This window comes from Rhinolophus ferrumequinum, chromosome 7 (genome assembly GCF_004115265.2).
Source record: "Rhinolophus ferrumequinum isolate MPI-CBG mRhiFer1 chromosome 7, mRhiFer1_v1.p, whole genome shotgun sequence".
Classification (NCBI taxonomy): domain Eukaryota; kingdom Metazoa; phylum Chordata; class Mammalia; order Chiroptera; family Rhinolophidae; genus Rhinolophus; species Rhinolophus ferrumequinum.
In genome coordinates, this window is record NC_046290.1 from 54,148,536 (window position 1) to 54,173,740 (window position 25,205).

General features: G+C 36.3%; 1 protein-coding gene across 3 annotated transcripts in view; it reads left to right on the forward strand.

Annotated features, from left to right (window-relative positions):
- VCAN (versican) overlaps positions 1-25,205 on the forward strand; it is a 103,959-nt gene that overhangs the window by 71,243 nt on the left and 7,511 nt on the right. For all 3 annotated transcript variants that reach the window (XM_033110313.1, XM_033110314.1, XM_033110315.1), the window contains 4 exons: positions 1,856-1,969; positions 3,988-4,101; positions 8,611-8,769; positions 10,038-10,120. In XM_033110313.1, the coding sequence (XP_032966204.1) occupies positions 1,856-1,969; positions 3,988-4,101; positions 8,611-8,769; positions 10,038-10,120 (470 nt within the window). The remainder of the gene's footprint in view (positions 1-1,855; positions 1,970-3,987; positions 4,102-8,610; positions 8,770-10,037; positions 10,121-25,205) is intronic.

Sequence of the window (25,205 nt, forward strand, 5' to 3'; positions counted from 1 at the left end):
TGAAATATACTGCAGGTTGGTGAAAATATGATATAGAAATCATTGGTAATGACTATATACATCTAGAGAGAGAGTCAGTTTTGACAAATGAATGAGAAATGTATGCCAGTGATCCAGTCTACAATATTCGTGAGAATTAAAGCTTGCGTCTTCATTGCAAAACAGATGGTCACGTTAGCTTAGTTCAGGAAACGGCCATTTGTATTGGATTGCCGGGTCTATCTGTTGCAGATTTAACTTTCAGCAATTAACTCAAACTGTGTAGGGAAGAACAAAATTCAGAAAAAATAAAACTGGTCTCCTAATCTAAGCTAATTGAAGTTCACAGAAAGAGCCACTTTCTTGCCAAGTCCTTGTCACATATTCTTTCCGCATGGTGTCTAGTGTTTGTAGTGGGAATAGTAACAGTACTTCACGTTTGGGTGGCACAGTTTTACCAAACACTCTACGTAAGTGTCATGATGATTTTACACTGAGGGTAATGTGGACATGTGTTGTTGATGATAGCCCTGTCGTCTAGGCAGAGTACTTTCAAAGGCAGAGGGCTCAAATGGCTAAGGGGATTTTAAATATTTTTAGAAATATAGGAGAAAGAGTCTTAGAAAAATTGGGGTAGTTTTTGAAGAAGCAGCTGTAAGCATCTGAATTAATCTAATCATAGTGTTGAAGCCCCTCATGAAAAAGTGAGTCTGTTAAGTCTTCCTAGTAGTCCAGAATTTGCTTAACACTCAGAAAGTTTGAGTTTGACTTCCCTATGTGAAAAAGGCTCAGTTATCTTCTATAGCAGTACCTTGTTTATCCTAATATCCCTTAAGTTCATGTTTTTTAAGTAGACATCTTCTTTTCATGTGTAATTATTTCAGGGTTTCAGGTCTTAAGATTCCTGAAAGTATGGCTGTATTCCATATATAACCTATTTATGTCAATTATTTTGTAAAACTTTTAACTGTAATTTGGATTCTTGAACGTTTTGAAACAAGCAATTCTAGAAAAATATTCAAATAATAATCTATTAATGTAAAAACAATTATCCAAGAATTGTTACAGAATAACATATGTGCTTCAAATAGTGTAAAAGTATTTGCATTTAGAAAACATATTTTAAACTCTCTTCTCATAAATTTGTGTCTCTGACTTTTATATTTATCTGCCAGGATTATCGACTTTATTTGTGTTTTAATGAGGAAAAATGTAATAAAAGTTGGGGGTTTCATTTTAGGTGAGGCTTTGGGGTTTGGGTTTGTTATTATACAGTAGAGTTTAATCCATGTGTTGCTTTTCTCCAAGTGTAGTTTAAAGGAGTACATTTGGAACGTGTTTTTGGAAAAAGCATATTAATGTAGCAGAAGAGACTTCAGTGCACACTTTCGAAGAAAAACAGTTTCTGAGCATTAAGTGGTAAAAGGCAATAATAATTCAAATGATGGTAACAAGCCAATCTGCTAAAAAGAATGCATGTTCTGTGTATCCAGCCATTTCACATGAACTAACCTCGTTTAAAAGAATACATTTCCATTCACTGTGCACATACGTGTAATCATTTTTGACTAAAATCAATTGCCATTATCATGCCAACTAAATCTGCAGTAGAATGTATTAGTTGTCAGACACCGTACAAAATATTATTTAAAAATAGTGATGATTGAATCCCAGAAATGAATAGATGCAATTTGTAACAATTAGTTATAATGCCAAGAAACACTCCAGAGAGTAATGTTAATTTTTATGTGTAATATCTCTAAATTGCTGTGATAAAGCTTATATTATGGTAGCAAAAAAATGGCATTGTATGCTAAAATACGTTGAAAGTTAGAGATGAGCCTAATTGTTTTTCTTACTTTCCCGAACTTGCTAGGACCCGATCGTTGCAAAACAAACCCGTGCCTTAATGGAGGTACCTGCTATTCTACAGAAACTTCCTATGTATGTACCTGTGTGCCCGGATACAGTGGCGACCAGTGTGAACTTGGTAAGATGTCTTTGCCTGAAAGAACATAGCGCTTTCCAAAAAATATATCGGGGGAGAATTTATAGGGTTCAAATCAATCAGAGGATTTCAGAGAAACCCATGTGTACATGCATTATATGTTCAGTGAAGTTAAAATCATAGAGTAATTTAAGTAGATTCTGGGAAATGGGGACAGATGGTTATTAAATGTTGTCAATATACCCAAGACTCAGTGAGGCTTACTGAGGTTGACTAGATCTTTTGTGTTTTTTACAGATAGACTCTACAAATGTAAAGTTGCATAAATATTAACAAAATAACTTAATCCACCCTCCAGAACGGTATATCAATAAATAATCAATTTCAATATCCTTTTAGAGGTATCATGATGGTTTTCTAATAACGATTAAGTAAAGAAGGCCCACAGAAATATTGGGATAAAACCCCAACACTCATATTAAAAGAGTGCTTGTCTTAAAAGAAAAGAGCCAATAGATAAGCTCTATCTGTGTGCTAATTCATGGAGATATAGATATAGCAATATATAACATTTATTTAAGGAATAATTACATATTAAATATATATTAAATATATATGTAATTATAGCAAGTAATATATATAATATGCATCTATCAATATATAGGTATCTATAAATAGATAATATAGATAATATATAGATCTCTCTCTCTCTCTATATATATATATATATATATATACACATATATACACATCTATCTGGTCCTCATTTGTTTTACATTAAAATCAATTGCAACCTAATAAAACAACTTAATGAATTAAAATGTGAACTTCTTAGAACAGTGGCTGGCACTTAGCAAGCACTATAAAAGTGTTTGGTATCCTTACTATATAGTATCATCATTACTAAGACCAGTTCTTTAGATAAGAATCATTATATACCCCATTGGAAATTCAATTTACTTTGTATATTCATTTTTAAATATTCTTTTTTATTTAATATAAACATTAAAGTTTTAGTGGAACTGCAGAATGCTATGGGAATAAAGTTGTTAATTTTATCAGAGGATATCATAGAAATCTGTGTAGAAAGGTTGCATTTAGTACAGATCTGAAAGGTAGGGAGGATTTTGAAGGGCGGTGGTGGAAGACTTAGACACAGCTAACAAAAGCACAGAGACCACAAACTGCAGAATGCATCTGGGTGACTGCAAGTGTTCAGGTGTGCCTACTTATGGGATTGTCGGGGAGAAACATATTGGGAGCGAATACTAGAAAGCAGGTTGGAGCTAGACAGGTCTGAGAAGGTCCTGAATGCATGTACAAAATAGCTGTACTTCATACTCTAGTTGAGTAATTCTGAGACTTTAGTAATGTTTCAGAATCACCTGGAGGGCCTGGTAAAACACAGCTTGTTTTTACCCCACCCCCAGTATCTGATTCAGTGGATCAGGGGTGGGCCTGGGAATGTGCATTTTTATCATTCTCAGGTGATGATGATATTGCAGGTCCAGGGACCACGCTTTGAGGACAGCTGCCCTGGGCAACCAGTATCTCTGGAATACTTGGAAGCCAATGAGTAAAATGAACATGACTGTGTCTAAAGATGATAATCAGCACAGTGAAAGGATATATTGGAGCCAATCCGCCCGGGGGTAGGGAGGCCAGTTAGGTGTTTTCAGTATTACTTATGAGGTAATCAAAGCATGAAATAGGATTGGGGGTACGAAGGCTAGACTAAAACTTTATCCAGTAAGGGCTCACATAACTCATCTAGAAGAAATGGAAATAACGGCCTTCCTCTAATATCTTTGAAGTTATCTTAGGGTTGCCAGATATTTGGCAAATAAAAATACAGGACAGTTCAGTTAAATTTGAATTTCAGATTAAAAAAAGAATAATTTCTTAGTTTAAGTATATCCTAAATATAACATGGGACATACCTTACACGAAAATTTTTTTAAATCTGAAATTCTAATTTAACTGGCTTTCTTATATCTAAATAAAGTGCTTTGACTTTTTTTGAAAGTGCTTTTTTTTGGCCTTTTATGGTTTTATTTCAGATTTTGATGAATGTCACTCGAACCCCTGTCGCAATGGAGCCACATGCATTGATGGGTTTAATACATTTCGGTGCCTCTGTCTTCCCAGCTATGTTGGTGCACTTTGTGAGCAAGGTATGAACTATTGCAACATTTGTACGGTGAATGTTATCGATACTTCATTGTGAATGTTACTTCTAGACAGCCTTTTGTTATAATGACAGATTTTTTTTTTAGTAATTTTGGCCATACTGCATATTCTTTCCTGCAGAGGAAATTCACAGGTTATCTAAATACATTAGGTTTCCTTATGGCTCCATAGCTCACAACGTTTGAAAAATAGTGTTGACTTGATCGTTGTTTTGCTGATCAAAATGCAGTTGCAGACGGGCACACTGAGCTGAATTTCAGAACACGTAGCCAACAAAAGGAGCATTGTTATATGCATTCTTCTTCAGGACAAATTAAACATTGACCTCGTGGTTTGTACCAAGGAGTATTGAATTCAATGTCAGTTGCCTTTATTTCTTTCCCCCGATGCATTTGAGACTCAAGAGTCTTATTTTTCATAGCCAATCATCTCTGGCGAATGGCTTGATATAGTTGTTAGAATACATTAGTTTAGGCTTGGCAAACACTATGTAAAAGATATCGTGAATCTGCTCAAAAGGGAATTTTCCTACTGAAGAAGCATTTACTTTTTCTGAATGAAAGAAAGGCCTATGTTCATGAGGCTTGAATCTCATGATCCCTGTAATTTGTATTTTATGGCCAACCTGAGAGTGTATGTTAGGTGGTTAATGGTAACATTTCTTAGTCCATCAATCAGAAACAGATTGCATGCTCAGCATACTAAGCTTTGGAACATCAATTTCCTCTACTTAAAGTCATACAGTGGTTTGGCTTTGACAAAAGTGCCAGTGCCAAACTTCCATTCCACCAGACAAAATGAAAATGTGTTAGACACTCAGAAACATTGGTCTGGCCCTGCATTCTGCTTTTCAGCATTAATCCAGACGTCACCACAATTAAAGCAAAAGTAAAAGGAGCATGTATTCAATTGCCAATCAAAGGGGATGGGTGATGGCTGAGTTTCTAGGGGTTTTTTCCTTTCTCTTTATTGTGTAGGATGAGTCAGTTTGTTTTAGAATTTTAAAAGGTAAATATGAAAATTGACCAATCAAGATCCTCTTTTTAAAGGGAAACAGTGAGAAAGATACTATTTGTTGAAGAAAACAAAGTGTGAGACACATGAGATATTGAAGTATGTTTATATGATTCTGGCTTCTCTGAGTTCCAACTATAAGGAGAAATTCAAAAAATCACTTGTTCAAGAGGTGTTTGTTGAGCACCTGCTGCTTTCCAGGCTCTGTTCTGGACACTGGAGATAGAGGTGTGAACGAAAACAGACAAAGCCCCTGATCTTGGTGACTCGCCATAATTCTTGGCAGAGAATAAAAAGAGATACTATTTGTTGGATATGTTATAGTTTATTAAATGCTTCCATGTATATAATTTCCCTTGGTTGACATAGTATTTCTGTGCCTTAAGTATGCCAAAAATTGAGGCCCAGAGAGAAAAAGCTGTGTGTTCAAAGTCACACAGCTAGTAAATCAGAGAGTAGAAAAATGAACCTATGCTGCTGCTTAAAGCCCAGGTTTTTCTCAATACCTTTACACTTCTAAAGTAACTCTTACAGAGAAGCATTTTCTATATGTGTGAACCTGATGGATCTAGTGGTAAGAGATCCTTGTGAGGAACTTTGGGGCCAGTTACCTTTTCCATCCCTTTAAAGGAATGTTAAAAATAAAAGGTTTTGATTATTTTTTTCTCTAATTTGTGGTGCCATCTAACTTTCAGGTACGTTCTATATTACAGCAAGTTTAACTTTCATCCACATTATTCACTGAGAAAGAGCAATCGCAGTCTGTCTACCAGATGCAGCTGTGCTCCTGTGATTTATTGCCAGGACACTGAAAGATTTTTTTCTCCTCTTTTCAGGTTGCCTAAGAACAAATGTTTTCTTCATTAACAGCAGCGTTGTTCTCTAAACAGTTTTTTTTTCATCCAAATTTCGGTGATGACTGTGTTGTTTCTTCAGCTGACCTTTTCTGTTCTCTACATTAGTAACATCCCAACTCCCAGTAACTCTGGAATAAGGGCCACATTTTGGTGTAATGATAATAGATATGAAATCTAGAAGGGGGGGGTGGTCTTAGAACGGTGGAAAGACACTACTTACACAGATCGCTCCCAGCCATGTCAAGGATACAGCTTGCCAGTGAGAAGTCCCTAAGTATTGAAAATTTCTCAAAGCTTGACAGCTATTTGTCAGAGACGTTGAAAACAGTGCCTATATATCATAAAGAGAATCGATTTTTAGGGAAATGGTTTAAAGAGGTTGGTTGGTTTTCTGTGGTCATGAACAGGAGTTGTCATGCCTGTCCCCCTCCACCTCCCCCCGCACACAGGCAAAACTAAATCTGAGACTTTGTGATGTAACCTATGCACTATGGGCATTTTAAAGCTTAGGAAGTATTTCCATGTGTAGTATGATTTCTTAAGAAAATACCATCCAAAAGGGTTGGCTTTTAATAAATGTATATTACATAATTTTTAGGTTAGATTGGAAAAGCAAATAGACTGCTTCTGATATCTCCTTTCGAAGAGCATCCTAGGAGACGCTGCTTGACACGTCGTCCTTCCTTACATATTTATTGAATCCATGAGTAATAAAAATTAAGTAAATCAGTGTGGATATTTGGCTGTATTTAAGTCACTTTGTTCAGTGGCAGTTACACATATATTTATAATCATTGGGAAGCTATGGTTTATATAGTACAGATATATAAATTGTCCCTGTTTAGTTTTCACAGAAACTCTGCCCCTATTTTTAGAATTATGTTCTTAGAGGAATGAATATGTGCACCTGCTAATTGAGAAAGACATTGAGAAGACATAGCAGTGACGTAGTCATACATCTAAATTTTATGATCATGAGGGTTTTTTTGTGTAAGAGGAAGAACACTTAATGATAATCTATTTTGATAATAAAAGACAAAGAAAACCAAACTATAACCATTTGGGTTAATAGAAGATAAGAAAGAGTGTATAGAAAAATTTTTTTGGATGTATTATTCAATAAATTAGGGATCCTTGAGAATTTTAAAACGCTGTCTTAAAATAAACAATAATTTCCAGGTTAAGGAACTCTATGCTATTATAATTACATCTATGCTATTATGCACTATTAACTTTGCCAGTGAGTGTTCTAAATTTTTTTTTCCAATTCTCCTCTCAGATAAACTAACCCCCTCGTATATGAGGATCTGTTTCTTCCCCACCACTCGCACCTCACCTCTGAATTCTTCCATGAGAACTTACCAACAGGAAAATGACCACATCCAAGTAATAAAAATAGGCTTCATTCTTGGGCACTGAGTGCTACTTTTATACCAAATCATCTAGCTGTGTCTTGAGTCCTTTCCGATGAGATTTGGTGGTCTCCAAACAACACTAATAAAACTCAAAACTTCCAGTGCACATGATTTAAACCAATTAGTCAGCTGGCTGTAACTAAACAACAGACCTGATAGACTAAACTGAAATAAAGACTGCTCTCAGAGATAAGTTGCATCTGTTGCACGATTATAGTATAAATCACTGAAGCCAGAAAAAAATTAAATCTCTTAGAATGCATACTTTTCCACAATTACAGAAAGAGGAGTAGACGGAGTGAGAGTCGAGAGACAATTTGACTTTCAATTTGGCCACAAAGTCTGATATATAAAACACGTATTTATTTCATGTGGTAGGGTTTTATTTTCTTCATTGATCGGTAAAATTAGGGGAGGAACAGATGGCCATTAGGTAATCTGGAAAGTTTTCTTGGTGCTTAAAATTCTATGAACTTGGCAGTTTTGTTAGTTTTTACATGTAACTAGTTAAATACATTTGTGAGATTTGTTTTTGTGAAACTCAAAATTATTTCTGTTAATTATTAGTAAATAAACTTTAACCCCAGTTAAGAGTGGGTGAGTCTGAGGGAAGATTAGCATCGAGAATGCAGTGCTATGAGCTAAGCTGCTTTCCTGTGAAAATGCATAAATACTGACAATCTAGAAAGTATAGTTGAAGCATACTGTCAGTGTAAAATTAGGTGTATTGGAAGAAATGTTTCCGTGCCATCCAGATACTGGTTACAGTGTGCTTGTTATGAAAGAGAAACATCACACACACACACACACACACACACACACACACACACACACACACACACCTCTATACATATGTGTATATACGGCTGGGTGGAGCAAGTCTTTATTTCAGTTAAGTCTCTCAGGCCTGTATCTAACCATGAGCTAATTGATACAAACGTTAAGTTCCTCAATGTTACAACAAAAGGAAGTTGAAGGAAACGACACAACATTACTGGAGGACCTGCTGTAGAGCCACCCACTTAGCAGGAATCAGTTTGGTTCTCTTTATCATAATTTCTCTGTCATCATGACCAATTTTATGAACCCTTTACTTCAGGGACCTTGCACTGATACGGACTTGGGTCTTCTGTTAACACTCAGATAGATGAGCCAAGTTTGAATGACGTACATGAGTTTCATAAGCCTCTGCTTTGTTTCTTCCCAGACACTGAGACATGTGACTATGGCTGGCACAAATTCCAAGGGCAGTGCTACAAGTATTTCGCCCATCGACGCACGTGGGACGCAGCCGAACGGGAATGCCGTCTTCAGGGTGCTCATCTCACAAGCATCCTCTCTCATGAAGAACAAATGTTTGTGAATCGTATGTACCAAATATACACTGATTTCCTGAAGCTTCACTAACTCTCACCAACTTCTTAGCATTCTATCTAACTAAATAAAGAGCAGCTTTCTCAGCTGTGATTCAACTTATTAAATCCCTCATCTGTGAACTACTTAAAATCATCTCTCCTATATAAGAGTCTCATTTGGGGAAATACTCAGTTGTAACACAGGAAGGAAGGCACTTCCTTCTTGGTGGGCGGGCAATAATAGGTGAAACAGCTATAGGTTGAATCATCAAAAATTATTATTTGATCATTTTTTTGATTTAGAAAAATGTCCACCTTGTGTGGTTCTGTCTAATTCTTCTCATAGTAACCTATCTTGAATATATTCATATGTTCTCTAAAGAGAATATGGTTTTGTTATTTTTTTATCCTGCTAATTAAAATTGAATTAATAGCACCATATTCTTACCCTCAGCATAATTGGTTGTCATTCAAGTTTCTAATTACTTTAGACTATAAAAAGTGGGCTTTGTAGTAAGATCATGAATAAATGGAGACTGAATGCTAATGAAACTTACTACCAGAGCTGTTTAATAACTCCTTAAACTATAGCAAAGAGGAGGACAGCTAGCTTTTATGTAGCAAATACTTGGAATGTTTTTGCTCATGAAGCATTGTTTGATACTCAATTAAATATGTTCTCTTGATGCCTGCTGTCTTTTAGAAATTCAGTTGTTAATTTGCAGTCTGGATAGAAGTTCATTTAACTTTTTTGCATAGTATGCTTGCCAGTGACTCATCTCACAGTGAAAGTAATTATTTTTGAGAAAATTTTGCAGAACTGTCTGGTCTAGGTGTTCACTGTTTAAAATGGTTTGAGAAGAAACATGTGGCTTCCAAAGTGAGGAGGCTCCCATGGGTAAGGTCTGTCATGTTTTGCTAGGTCACTGAATTTTTGCCAATGGCATACATAGCTTAAAAAATAAGAAAGAAATGGAAAGTTTCTATCATGAGTAAGGATGGAAAAAATTAATTGTAGTAAACTGCTAGGAAAATAATTGTCTCTGTCTGATATTTTAATGTTTCACAAAGTTTGCAAATTAGCTTTTCAGTTTAAAGCACCTTGGACAATAGAACAAAAGCTCGTTAGGCAATGAAGAATTTTTATGAACAACTAAACAAAAAAAAACTCTAGCCAGAAAAGAAGATTCATGATTCACTCTGGAAACCATTTTTGGATACATTTTATCCATATATGGGAAAGGTAATAAAAATATCTGTGTTGTTTACCATCTTTTAGGTTTGGGCCATGATTATCAGTGGATCGGCCTCAACGACAAGATGTTTGAGCATGACTTCCGTTGGACTGATGGCAGCACACTGGTAAGTTGCTGATGGAAACGATACCAATTCTAGGGTCTCGGTATTGTGTGCTGATTGCACGGTGTGGAGGGAGCCTTAGACTGCAGACCTGTTAAGTGACTTACTCATGGTCACTCAGTGAAATAGAGGGGGTTACAACAGGGTTCCATTTGAACTGATCCAACTACCAGTGCTCCAGTCACTGGCTTTCTTTATAAGAGGAGTGTATCAGATTTCCACTGAACTGAAAAACCACATAATCAGAATTGCCTCAGGTCTGTCTTTCAGATAGTTATCTTTACTTACTATTGCTTCGGAAAAGAGTAACTGTAAAAGAAAGAAAGAAAGAAATAGAGGGAGGGAGGGCGGGAGGGAGAGAGGGCAGGAGGGAGGGAGGGCTAGTGAGAGAGGGAGGGAGGGAGGGAGGGAGGGAGGAAGGAAGGAAGGAAGGAAGGAAGGAAGGAAGGAAGGAAGGAAGGAAGGAAGGAAATCTGCTATAAGGCATGGCTCATTTTTATCCAAGCAAAATTCCCCTTTTTTTCATTTTAAAAAGGGTTGTTGAATTTTGATCTTGTGAATTTCCTTCCATTTAAACTCTACTGATTATGTTTTTGTAGCTGTCTCTCCTTAAAGAAAGGAGTGATTTGGTAATACTGGCCACAACCTTTAGTAGGAGGGAGTACAGTTCTTAAGTGAGGATGGGGGAAGCTGTTTGGAGTCACTACTGGTAAATAAATACACATCAGTCTAATTTTTTAGAAACAGTTCAAGTGTGGTTAGCTATACTAGTGTTCCCAGGCCTTGGCTGTTTGTTGGAATCACCAAGAAAGTGTAATTAAACAACTGTTGCCTAGGCCTCAGCTCAAATCCAGGAGAGCAAAATCTTTGGCAGCTATACTTTCTAAATGTTCCCCAGATGATTCTAAACTGCAGACAAAGTTAGGATCTACTGGCTAGACAGCAAGTGTAAATCAACTTCTAAATTAGATAAATAAGAAGAAAAATTGAAAATAATGTTTAAGCTCTTTTTGCGTATGGATTACTTAGCTGCTTAAATTTCATTCATTACCTGCCACCTGCCACTCATCAGATTTAATGTAAAATGTAAAGTCTGGCAAAATGTAAAGCTCATCTTAAAACAGATGCCAAAGTGATCGCTGCTTCTGGAAGTTCTACTCTTGTCTGTTCAGGAAAGCTTCGTGGTCCACTCCTACGCTCAGTCCACCTCTGTCAGTCACTGTACTAGGCGCTTTGCATTTGTTTATTCCCCACAATAACCTTTAAGGGAGGCATTAGATTATTTTACAAGTAGAGAAAGAAAAGGTCAGCAGGCTGAGAAATTTGCCCAGAGTACTGTTAAGTGGTGAAGCCAGTATTTGAACTCAGGCCTGTCTCCAAAGCCACAGGCCTTCTTCTGGCTGGTATCTCCTTGACTTCAAAAAGAGTATCCTCATTACATTTTGCTTTTAGCAACCCCGAAATAAAGCTTGGCTTGCCCTCTATCTGTCGTCGTTCTTTATGTTTAATCAGCACGGTTTGTCATTCGAGTTGGTAAGTAGGTTCTTTGGCAAGATTCAGAAAAAAAGAGATTGTCCATAAAATACATTTCCAGTAAGGTATATGAAGCACACCCTCTGGATCAATAGTCGCATTTTCTTCTAATTGTCCTAGCTAGATGGTATATCTGCAATTGTTGCATCTATATTATTTTTTTTATTTTGCTATACCTAAGGGGGATAAATTTGGTCAATTAGATTAATAGCGGTAGGTATGGCATTAGTCCTTATATAGTAATTTTAATTGAAGATAAATGAGTTTGTTTTTATTAATTGATAATTGAACATAAAAATTAAAAGGATTTCTTTCGTATACTATAGATAGTTAAAACTGTTGTTATAATTGTGTTAATGTATGTTATATAGTACAGACACTGAATGAGGTTTCTCTTGTTGAATGCATACTTCTTTCTTGTGGGATAAATTGGGTGTCTAGAGTACCCACCATTCAGTTTTCCACCCACAAACTTTCCCTTATAAATAGCCCAGTGAAAAGGGCAGGTCCTTGTGTGCCTCCAATTATGTGTCAGAAGCTAGAATGCCAAGGACCCTGGTGGCCAGTTCTGACTGGTGCTTCGTGGTGCTCTGACCACTATGTGTTTCAAAGTGTACCTGTATGTGTCAGCCCTGAGCCTAGAGTAGCTGTATCTGGCCGGGTGGAGTATATGTAAAGCCTGTCATTTGCTATGTACTGACTGATTGGGCCAAGCCTGACTGTTTGCAATCTGTCATTGGTTATATGACTTGATTTGCAAGTTTTTGTTAGCATTTTTGCATGTTACTAGATGTTTATTCTGGTCCCTCCATTAGCAGTTCAGCTCTTCAAAGAAGTGGTTTTCTTGCTTGCTTTTTATTTCTCACAATGTCTAGGATAAGGCCCTATTTTCCCTGTGAAATTGCTCAATGAGATTGAACATTGGCTTGTATCTGTAACATTTGTAAATTATCTTAGGGTATTTCTCTTCCGTGAGTTGCCTCTCAAGTCAGCTTGTTTCATCAGCCCTCATCCCACTATGCTGAAGCGAGCAAATGCAACAATTTACTTATTTTTTTTAATCTATGTCCACTGATTTTTAATGGACTATGAAAACTACTGTGAAAACAAACAAACAAAAAAAAAACATTTCCATAGTCTAGTCTGGTCCTAAACTTGGTAAATAAGTGAGCATTGCACTTTGTTGAAAGAGAAATATTGATCTTCCCCAGAAATTTTCAGAGGAAGATAAGTTAATCTAACATAGATAACTGTATAACATAAAGAGGAGCCATACTCTAAACTAATTCATATTTTTAATTGAAACCTAAGGATTATGGAGAGAGCACCAAGTGAGAGCCTCAGTTTGAAGAAGGCAACAAATGAATTATATAAACAAGCAAAATTTATCAAAGAAATGACACAAGTAACTCCAGAAAAAACTCTGACAGCCCGTTGGTTTCTTCTTAATTCACTCTTTGTGTAAAATAAAAGTGTTGTAAGGAGTGTCCCTTAACTTTGAACATTTTGGAACAGAAAAGACCATCTGCCCACAGCCTGTCTCCCTCCCATCTGACTGATCTCTGGCCCACTTTCTGCTTTTGTAACCACCCTTGCCTCCATCCCTTCCTTTCAGAGACAGCCTAGGTGTCTCTTACACTAGTTTGTAGTTCTTTCTACAGCCACCATCTCCTTAACAGGTTCCATATGTGCACAGGCCTTTGAATAAAATAGTTCTCCTTTGTTTCGCTGTTTACGCCAAGTGTCTTGCTTTTGAAAATATCCCTAATAGTAAACTCTTTATTGGGGAACGCAGTATCTGCTTACACTTGGAAATGGTGTTAACGTGACTGTGTGCAATTTTAAGGACTTTGTTTATGTTTTAGAGTGATTTCTCCCCTTTTCCCACCCCACCCCCTTTTATCCCCTCCATTTTTTGTTTGAAAGATTTATTAGAGCTTATCCTTCTTGGGAGGTAGAGCAGTATTAAAACAAAAAGAACCTTTGATATATACCGTATATTATCTTTGGTTATTCAGTATAACATTCAGTAAAAACAAACAAGTTTATATTAGGTCTCAATTTCAATAATTTCTTTTCTTGAAATAATTAAACTTTGCTTCAAATCAACTTGCAGTATAATTATATTATATTTAGCATGATTATGCTTTCTAGCTAAACTAATTCAATTGATTTGCTTATACTAAATTAACAATGTTATTTGTCCAAGTTATCCAAATTGCCCTTCTTCAGATTTTGATTGATTCACTCCACATTATTGCCCTCTATAATAGAATGTTGATATAATTAAGAAAATGCCAAATTCTTGTTTTCGCTATGTTTTAAAATCTTTTTTATTATTTATTTGGTGTGTTTGCCCAGTAAATTTCACAAAAGTGTATTCATGAAGAAAATTGTTCCTAAGCTTCCCCTTCTGAGTTATATTAAGGTTATTTTCTCTTAACACATTCACATTTTCACTTTGTCACCTGAGTGTCTACTAAGTTATTTCTGCTACCAGTTATCCTTTAACTTGACTATTGATCTCTAACAGTGAAATGCCACAAGTGCTTTATTAGAAACCTTAACAAATAACTTCAGTAATGAATTACTTTACTTGTCATCCAAGTAATGTCTTCAAAGACACTAAGTTAAACCATCTAAGTTAAATACACATTAGAGTTGGCAAACTTAAACAAATATTTCTTATCTAGCTTCTATACTATTAGCTGACTTTTAAGTTTTTTTTAACTTACTGTTAAATAAATGACTAGTCTGAAGTGTTTTCCCCCAGATCTGTTTTTCAGTGTGTATGACCTTCCTCTCTCCTTGTTATAAACTCTTGTTACTCCCTTCTTAAAATTCTTCAGTGTCTTCCTATTGCTTTCAGTAAAAATTCTAATTATTAGCATAGCATACCGGGTCCACCAACTCCTTCTGCCACTTCCTAAGCTATCTGGAATAAGCCATGACCACTCACTCTGCTGGTCTTTGCATACACCTGCCCTAGTGCTTAGAATGTTCACGTGTCCTGCCCTAATTTTATTTAATAAGTGTTCGAATACCTTGCTTAGCCAAGGGTCTCCTTTTTTCACAAAGCCTTCCTAGCTGGGTGTAACTAAGAACTCCTCTTTTGTGTTCCTGCACCCCTTTGTGCACTCTTCCCATCCTGCCACAGACCCCTGTGGGGTCAGTTTCCTTACAATGAGGTTTCTGAGGCAGGGATTAACTTCCATCTCTAACTGTTCAGCAGCTAGAAGACGGGTTGACAAAAATAGATACCTAATAAAGGCTTTTTCAATAATAATTAACATCCATGCTTTGTCCAACCAACTCACTCTGTTATCTTTGGAATCCTGAAATGACCAATTTAGACTTTTGGCTGATTCTCTTTGTGACAATTTTTGCTTATCTAAATTAAATATTTTATTTAAAGTTGTACCAGTATGAAAAATATTAAAACACAATAGGTGGGACTTCAATTATGATGAAAAAAAAATGTTCCTCAAAAATAGAAGTATACTCGTATAGCCAAGCATAAAACATCTTACATGGTTATTAACCCAAAGGAAAACAGGTGTTCCTACTGGAATGATAATTTTGTCCATGTTTGTCCCAAGAATACATTTGCAATGAGCTTTAGGAAGAAAGAATGGAAAGCAAACTTTTCAAACCCTGCCACCCCTTCAGGTTTGAGTTATATCAGGGCAGATTTTCCATGGAACTTCAGGAAACCAACAATTACTCAAAACTTTGAAAGGGATTTTTTTTTTTTTTCAAAATAGGCACACTTTCTACTATTATATTCTTTGAAGAAAAAATTGCTTTAAAGAATCCTATTATCCAAATCCAAAATGTAGTGAAACAAGCAAAAGGAAATGTTACTCCTGAATGTTATCAACTAATTTTATTTTTTATAGCTTGCTTGACCATGGAGAAATTGTTGCCTAGGGTTGGACAGAGCTTCATTTATTCATCTGCTATCCAAGACCATTCTTTGAAGCACAGGGGGAGCCAGACATCAGGAAACACTATAGAATCATTTATCTTTCTCTATATATATACTTTCTAGCAAACTCATTTTCACAACTTTCATTTCAACTATATAGTATATGTGTAATTTGTCCATGAACAGCACACTTAAGGGAGATATTAGAAACTATTAGGTGTCTTAATCCCACTACTTTTTATAACCTGCCTCCCCAACCAATGGTTTAAAATCAACCCGTGTTATCACAGAGATTTAAAGCTGTTACCACCCTGCTCCCTCCTGTTTTTGACCCTCAGCAATGAGTCTCATGAGGGGAATTCTCCGTGGTCTGCACTGCTTCTTTCTCTCTTCCCTTCACTGAGTTCACCAGCACCATCAAAGCTTACCCTTCACCCCTGGGGATCCAACGCGTCAGTGGATCAGACGCGGTTACTTCAAAGGAACATGTCACCGTACATCGCATTGTTCAGAGGTTGAAGATTGAATAGAAATGACAGTCCAGTTCCCTTTTGAAAATGATGAGGAGCTTTTAGAAAATTTGATTTGCTTGGTTAAAAAAATAAACCCTGGCTTTATTCTTATACATTTAAAAAAACATTTTCTAAATCTCCTTCACATTTTTCCTTCAATCATCTCACTGTGTCAGCACTTACGGTTGACTCCTACAAGGCTGCTGGCTTGTGGGCTTCCTAGGAAGTAGTCATGACCTCCTCCTTCTCACTCTCCAGTCTGCTGTTGGGAGAACACAGACTTCCTCTCCTCTGCACTTGTCTGCATCTAGTCAGGAAATTCTTGAACAAGTTTCTAATTCACACATTGATAAATGTCTTATTTTCTAGTTCAAGTCAACTCACCTTGCCCCTTGATAGTTATGATATAGATGATAAAAGGCTAATTGATAGCCTTTTGTATTAAAACAAAAATCCTACTTAAAAATACTTCTAGAAGGTAACTGATTTTTTTTTTTTTTCAATTTTAATAAGTTTGGTCCAACATTGGCAAGCTGGCACACCTAGAATTTGGGACACCAGCTTACCTTCCTGGTTAGAGCTGATGCATGAGAATAGCCAGATTGTCTGTAGATTTGAGTTTAAATCCAGAGCGCCTTTTCTTCTTTCATAAATAAACACATCAGTCTGTCAAGCAAAGTATTGTGAGAAAAACCAGCTTTGAAAAAGGTAGAAACAATAAAGAAATAGCCCTTAACCCAGGAAGAGACACTTAAAAGGGGCAGAGAAAAGGAGTAACAAATCCTAGGCCATAAACTATTAGTCTTGTTCTGTAGGAATGTATCGTTCTTACCCTTTTATAAACACAAAGGTTTCTAGCCTCCTCCCTCTCCCAGATGTCTTGAACATTGAAAAGAAAATCAGGAGTATTAACTAATTCCTCCTGTTTTCTAAGCTTGTTTGTAGGTTTCTGCTCATTTGAAATGGTTGCACAGGATTTAGCAGAAAAATAATGCACAACAACCCCCCAAACCGAAAACTTAAGCTTTACTTTTTCTACCTGAAAATCTTAGCAGAGTTTCTATAAAGTATTTGCAGATGGATGTGTGTCAGCTGTGGTGTGGTTTTAGCTCCAAGTCAAATGCCACTCCTCTGTGAACAAGTCACACTGCATATCAACATTAATTTAATTATGTTAAACCTCACAGGCTTCATTATATTAACCTAAAAGCCAAGGAAAACATATGCTGTTTCCTCAGCCTTTAACACATTACTCATTAGTGGAAGAACTCTCAATTTATTTTGTGCAAAAGACCACCGAGCTCTTAATAAAAATTTTTACTTATGTTGGCAGTTCAATTTGATCTGAAACCAAGCACTGGTTCTTCTGATTCTACATGTGAACTATAACAAGTATAGAAAAGTTCTAGAACACAAAACCCTCCTCAATTCCTTGCCTTTATTTGACTACAGATAGCTAGTCACAGGGCAAATAGCTGGGAGAACAATATTTACCCATCACTAGAAAATCATTTCATAATTGAGAAGATAATCCTTAAAAAAAAAATGTATCAATGCAGTAGTTCCTTCTCACAGATGCCTTTCCAACAGTGCTCTGTGAAACTTTAAAATCACATACGGACATTTAAATTTGATTCCTATTAAGTTTAAGGCAATGAATAACCATCGAAAAGCCAAAAAATAAAATATCAAATGAATTTTGGCCGTTTCACATTGCATTTGGATCTTAGCATTTCCTGATTGAAGACCTGTGCAAACAAACGTTGGGTGAAGGGCCCACTGGCATCCATTGATAGTAGGGGTTAAAAGCAAGGAGCTCCTGGGCTCTGCCCGGGGACCTGTCTCCTAGTGGTCTCACAGTAGGAGGAACTCACATCCTTCAGAAAATGCTGTTGATAATGACTGCTTTTGTAGGGCAGTGAGCTCACACTATTACACAAGATTAGTGCTGTACTCAAGAGCTGGCAGATCGTCTCTCCCACACTGAGATTTGCCAGCTAGGAAAATAATGGGCATATTGCCACTTTAACGACTATCAGGAGACCCCAAGTTAGTTTTTCTTCCCTTCAGCATATTCATGTTTGTAGGATCCTACTCCAGGCTGCCAGCCTAAGGCAGTGACACCAAAACAAACGTCTCTTTCTCCTTTAAAACAAAGCTGCCCTTTTCCTTTTGGTTGTTCAACGAAAAGACAACAGCAAAATCATAACCTCCATTGAAACATAAATAAATAAAGACCCAGGCCAGAGTAACCTTAAGCAAGTACAAGGATCAGAAAAGGGTCTATGTCTACCTCACAGGGAGGTCATTTGCCCCAAACAAGTTAAATAAAACAAAGTTAAATGTACCCCCCACAGTCTGCAAACAAATGCCTATTGTGTCTCACAGCCATCTAGGGGGAGAAAAGGAATTTTAAAGTTACCAAATGTTTTGATTTCTGTAATAAGTAGTCCTCCCAGCTTCCTCTCAGATAAACATTTGACCTGTGTTCTGAAAGGCTGAGGGGTAACCCCGTGTGGTTATTCTGAGTTCTTTATTTAATGAAAAGGTGGCTTCTTATCAGCATGTGTCTCAAACAGGTAAGCCGTCCTCTTGGGAAAGGATTTTCTATTTGGAGTTTGCTTTTATACTTTGGTGGTTATCTGCTCACCCTGGGCACGGACTGCATTTGGATGTCATTTGTAGCTGCCGGAGCACAGATAAGAGGAGTTTGCATACAGAGAAGTCAGCTTTTAGGACAGGTGTCATGTTTTTATAGCTACTCTAGATAAGTTCTTAGCCAAAACCAAACTAAATGTGAATCGCACTGCAGACGTTCATTTGGGTGCATAGGTGTTTATAATCTGCCCTGTTCTAAGGATTTTAGGACATTTTAGATTTGACTTTGTTTCTGATGTGATTTCACCATTGCTGTAAATCATGCAATAATTGAAAAAGGGAAAATGGTGAAAAAATGAGCCATTGTAGATGAACATTTTAGTCAAATAGAAAATTCAGATTAGAGCTACAATGGCCTGCAACAGAATAAAGTACAGCAGGTTGGCAAATACTGTCTGGTGGAGGACCATTTCTAGCAAAGAGTCTCTTCGTGCTTTCCCTCACAAAACTGAGAGGACATATCTCAGATCATATTTTAAACTTTCTTTTTTTCCCCACATGGAGTAAATAATCATGATGTGGGGGGAGGTATGCTAAACTCTATTGTCAGCAGTGACTTAGTTTGTCATGCATAGTATAACAATGGATGGATATCACCACCTAGTGGCCATATTGTATTTTGCGTTTCAAAACTTCATATTCCCAGAACACCTAAATCTATACAAAAATAACATTCATTGTGAAGTTCCAGTAGCTTTGAGTTTAAAAATTCTAACATGAATTGCATTATATTATGAACCTGAAAGTTAAAAATGAAAAAGACGATTTTTCACTCGCAGCGTGAAGCTAACACATGGAGTCACATGCTTAGTAAAATCTTAGCAACTGCGACAAATATTAGGACCAATCTTTCCCGTATCTTTACTTTATACACAATAATAAGACTAGTGGAAATTTTTCCTTGGCTATTTCCCTTGGTATGTGAACCTAGAGGACTTTTTTGGTTTTCTTATGAAAATGTTTTACATTGAATTAAATTAGCAGTGTTTGGGGGAGAAGGAGAGTAAGTGGAGAGTGGTAACTGGACTATTCATGGGGGGAAAAAACCCCAAATTATTACTTGAAGCTTTAGTAAATTCTACCCAAAACTACAATAATATATTATGTCATAGAATAGCTTCACTGGACAAATGTTGAGAATGGTTCTTTTCAATGGAATGTGTGTGATTAATTGTTTAAATGTGCTTGGCAAAAAAATCCATGAGTTCTAAAACAGTCTTTCATTGCTATTCAAGATCATCTAAATTATAATGAATTTTAAAGAATAAGATGACTCCATCTAAGGTGAAAAACTATAGCTAAATATGTAGGTAGTTAGATGATACATAGGTAAATAGAGTAGGCCCTTGGCAGCTACAGATTCAAGATTTGCAGTTTCCATTACACATTAGAGACCTTGAAAATCCACAATATGAAATAATTTGTACTTTTTGCTCAGGCACAATTGTGAGTGTAGCCAGTGGCAGGCTAATGTGTGAGAGTTGTTCAGTTAGCTCTCCACTGTCTAGTGGACAGCTCAGTTTTCCCATTGCAAGGGGTATGTTGCTGTCTACCCAGCTAACCATTTGCATCTGCTCTGTTGTATTTGTGGTGGGAACCTATCTGCTGCTCAGGGCGTTCCCAAAGACCTTAGTTATATCCTTCCCTACTGCCAACAAGTACTGTGTCAATTGTAGGTGGGGGGAGGGCGTGTGTGATGGTAAATCTCAAATTTTATGACTCACAAAAAGATGACCTTTAATTTTTAATGTCTGAAAATTCTGTTTCTTCTTTTTTTCTTTTCAGTAGAGAGGAAAAGAAACCCGAGAGGTTCTAAGAAGGATGTCTAACTCTTTAGAACAACTAGTTAGTGCCCATTGATTATCCTTTGTAGTTATTTGATCAAGTTAAGAAATCGTAAAATTATATTGAAAAGAATTTGAAATAAGTCAAATATGAAGAAAGGCTAGTTAAGTGTTGATTTAAAAAAATAGTCATTTTGAAAACTTCTTAGTTTTAAGATGCCGATAAAAGGAATTTTTAAAAACAGACTCTTCACTGTTCTGGGGATTTTTTCTCTAGTTGAGGTTGAAGCATGACGTTGTATCTTCAGGGTTTTGATTTTTGAATTAACATTCTCTTATAAAGACTTAAAAAAAATCTTGATGCGGGTAAACAAATACGATTCTGGAATGTGACATGGAGGGATAAGAGTAAGCCGTTCTATGATTCAAGAACCTTCCTTGCTCCAGCTTTTCATTGTCACCACCTAGCTGTTCGTGTATTTCCTCATAAATCAATTTGCTTACATATGTATCACCTAAAGGACCAACTGGGATGTGACTGTCACAGCAATAGCTGACTAATACTGGTTGGTCTTGTTTCCTTTAACTAAAAGCAGAACCCAAAGCTGAACCCAAGCAAACTTTTTTTAAAGTAAAGCAAAGCAAAGCTCCTGGTTTATTTCTAAATCTTGTATGTTTCCGAAATAATGCCTTTTTTTAACCTTATGAAAAAGGCAGTTATCTATCTCTGTATAAGAAAACGGTCAATTAGTTACATTACTTTTTTATCATCAGTTTCTTTTGTTCATGCTTGTGATGCTGGTTATCTGCTGAGCGTCTGGGGCCATTGATCATAGGCCTGTGGTGTGTATTTTAAAGATAGAAGATATCTGGTATCACTGAATGACACCTGGGACTCCTAAATGCTATATAATCAGAGATTCGCTTGAAATGATGTAAACTCTGTCTGACTTTAGTAGGTTGCCAATAACTTTCAAAAGCAGAGACCCCACCCGCACCTCCAAGCACATGCTCCCTTTTTCCTCCAGTACGTTGATTGAATCCAGTGAGAGACTTGCAAAGAGCTGGGAAGGAGAGAATAGCTCTTCAGCCATTGTATCTGGGAAAAATCAGTCAGGTCCCTCTTAGATCTGTGAAATGGAGGTCGCTCTCTGAGAGTGAAGACTGTTTGGCAGGCAGGGAAATTCTGTGTGCCCCAGAAGACCTGCCGAATAATTCTTTGCTTCTGTGTTGATGTGAGACAGAAATAAATTTATGACAATAAAATACAGATTATTTGGCATAATCTAATCATTTACATCGTGTGATAGCTTTTGGTGAATAACCAGTCTGTTGTGAGTTTTTCGTCCTCAGTATTAAGATTGGTTCAAAATGGGTTCTCTGGTTTGTGGAGATAATTTTCATGTGAGAAAACTGTACTTAGCTGTTGGATTTTGGCCATGGTTTTTTGAATCAATTTATGCTGTTGGCAGCCGACTTGCTTGAATCCAATTGAGGAAAAAAGAAAGAGAAAACAATAACTGAAAAGTTACTAAATCTAATTTAATTGAAATGGTGGTCTTTTTTTGGCACTCCCCCCCACCCCAGATACAGACAGTCATTTAATTGGGACTCCAAAAATAAAGTAACTTTATCACATAATATGCAGCATTAAGCAGTTTCATAATAGGTATAAAATAATCTCTTAATAAAATGCAAGTTTGTTACAGAATGTAGAAAATGCTATATCGGAGCTAGCTTTTCTCTACATCAACTATTTGAGTTTTATGTCATAATCTTCTCTGCCATCAGAAGAGAATAAAAATGCAAAGTAATTTAGGGGTCTCTTCAGGTGTGATATTGATCTAATTCTGGTCTCTGGGGGAGGTAACAATAGTTCAGGGTTTGGGATGGGGAACATGAGTCTCGGAGACACAGACAAATGTGCAGAAGTCCCATGAGCATTAATTTTTGCCAACAGTGTTAAAATGAATTGTCCCCAGTCCATGCTGGCTTTTTGGAACAATTCTTAGTTTGCTCATCCAGCCCTAGAAGAAGGTTGATCCAGGCTAGATCACTTAGGATGTTTGCTTATAATTCCAAATAAGGAGGAAAAAAAAAATCCAGATGGCAGTGGTGAATTTTTCTCCGCTCATTCCAAGAATCTGTATTTCTCTGTGTATGGAAACACTGTCTGGGTGAAAGGGGTTCTATTACATTCTTAGAATGGGTTTCCTGAGGAGAGATCGCTTCCTACTCCCGTTGGTGAAAAAACTACATTGTTAAACCTAAAGTCAAAGATTTATTTTGTATATTCTTTCTCCCTGCAAGCGCTGTTAAATAAGGGTGTAAAGAATTTATGAGGAAACAAAGAAAGTTGTTCAGAAAACTGGAGTTTCCTTTGCTAACTCAGTTTGGCAATAACATGGAGCAAAATCAAAGCATCCTAGCCAAAATAAATCTGCACAATGGAGCTATCAGATATGAGGTAATAGTGTGACATGCCTGTGGGTATCAGACATTCTTGTAAAAACCACAGACCTAAAATTTGGTCCTGCACCATTAAGCCACGGCTCTGCCAAGCAACAACACAGAACACACGTTTTAAATCACTGTTGCAAGCCAAATGTAATTCCCACCAAAAACAATTAAATCTTTTACCAGAAGTTTGAGTCTGGGCAGTTTACGCCCTGAGAATCACTTCAGTGGCATACAACCTGAATCTCATTTCAGTGTGAAAATGAGATGGTTATTGTTCAGGTCAGGAGGAAATGTCAGCTGCAAAATATAGGGCAGTCAAGTGTCTTTGGTAACTTGAAGAGATATTCATTGAGGTTAGATTAAAAAAGGGTTAGCTAAGAAAGCTGTACGTCCTTTCTGATAGCTGCATATAGATCCTTTTACAATGTTCATTTTTAATGATTAGAAAAATAATTCATGCTCACTCTAGGGCAGTTGTAAAGTATGGCAGAAAATGTAGAATAAAATACCCTTTCAGTTTCATATAACTCAGATATAAACCTTATAACATTTTATTGCATTTCCTTTTGGTCTTTTATATACACACACAGCTGTATCTGGAAATATGTATAAAATTTGGATCATTGTGTGTTTTTAGTATTTTGCTTTTTAATTTTAACTTACCACTTTAGTATTTCCCATCCCCTTACGTGTTCTTCAATGACAAGATATTTAATGGTTATACAATATTCCATTTGTCTGACTATATCACAATTTATTGAATATATGTTCACTCTAGGTTGTTTCCCATTTACTGCTATTATATACAGCATTTTAGATAAAATGTTGCTCACATCTCTATTTTTAGGAAGAAATTTTGGAAGTGGAATTATGGGGCATAAGGGTAGGAACTTTTTGAGGCTCTTGATATGCATTGCCACCTGTTTTCCAGGAAAGTTATTTACTTTCACTGGCTGTGTCTTTGATTGCCTGTCATTTGCTAGCAGCAAGCAACATCTTTGATAAGGGGTAGGTGTGGATAGGGAAGAATGCAACACACTCTGTGGTTCATTATTTCTAAATATCAAATTATTTATTAAACAACACCAGTGTGATTCCTGGCACTGAGGATACAGTATTAAACAAAAGAACCCACAATTCTTGTCCTCAATGAGCTTCCGTACTACGAGGGAGAAAAATAAAATAAAATTAAGTCAATCATATAGGATATTAGAAGATAAGTTTTATGAAGAAAAATAAAGTGAAGGAAGGAGATGTGTAGTGTGGGTCGGGACAAGGATGGAAGAGCATTGCACAGTTTGCACATACTATTGGGATGTTGGAAATTTTCCACCTTTGAGGACACTTTCTGGTTTCTTGCAAAAGATTAATTAAAAAGTAAGCTAGAAAGTACTGAGTTCTAACATCCAAATTAAATATTTGAGGAACTCTGGAATCTTTGACCATAAAAGGTATTAAACGTAGATTTTTGTTAGTTTTAAGAAATTTCTATTCTTTTACTTATTATTTTTATCCTACTTTAATTCATCGGTTAAAGACAACTTAGTTATCATGAGCAACAGGCTGAATATGACTTTCGTATCTCTGCTTTGTAGCTCCATTTCCTTGTCAATTATCTATTCAAGGAAAGTAGAAAAGAAAACTTGCAGGTGAGATCATAAAATAAAACTCAACTGTATGGTGCATATAAGATCACATCTAAAACAGAAGAACACAGAACGGTTGAATATAAAATGATAGATACAGATATAGCAGGTAAATACATAAAGCAAATATAGCAAATATCTCAATTTTTAACCAAATAAATGAATTTGGATAAAAATTATCACATTGAGTAAGACAAAGAAAGGTACTTTATAGTGGTAAAGATAGAAAAGAAAGAATACAATTTTTATTGTACTACAGTCACAACTATATAAATCATTTGTGCACATAAGTGCTGGAGGAAAATATGATGATGAGGTAGATTATGGATCTTTCTTCTTGTTCCACTTTTATTAATGCTGTACCATTAGCAATGTTAACATGATTGATTTCTTAAATTAAGCACTGATTATATATTTAGAAATATAGAATAACTAGAATAAAATTCCTCAGATATACCTCATTGCCAAAGAAAATATACATGTTTGTTGAAAATGGCCTTTTAGATACATGTATTGTCTGTTCAGAGTATAGAAGTCTTTTTTCTTTACCACCAAAATCATTTTATC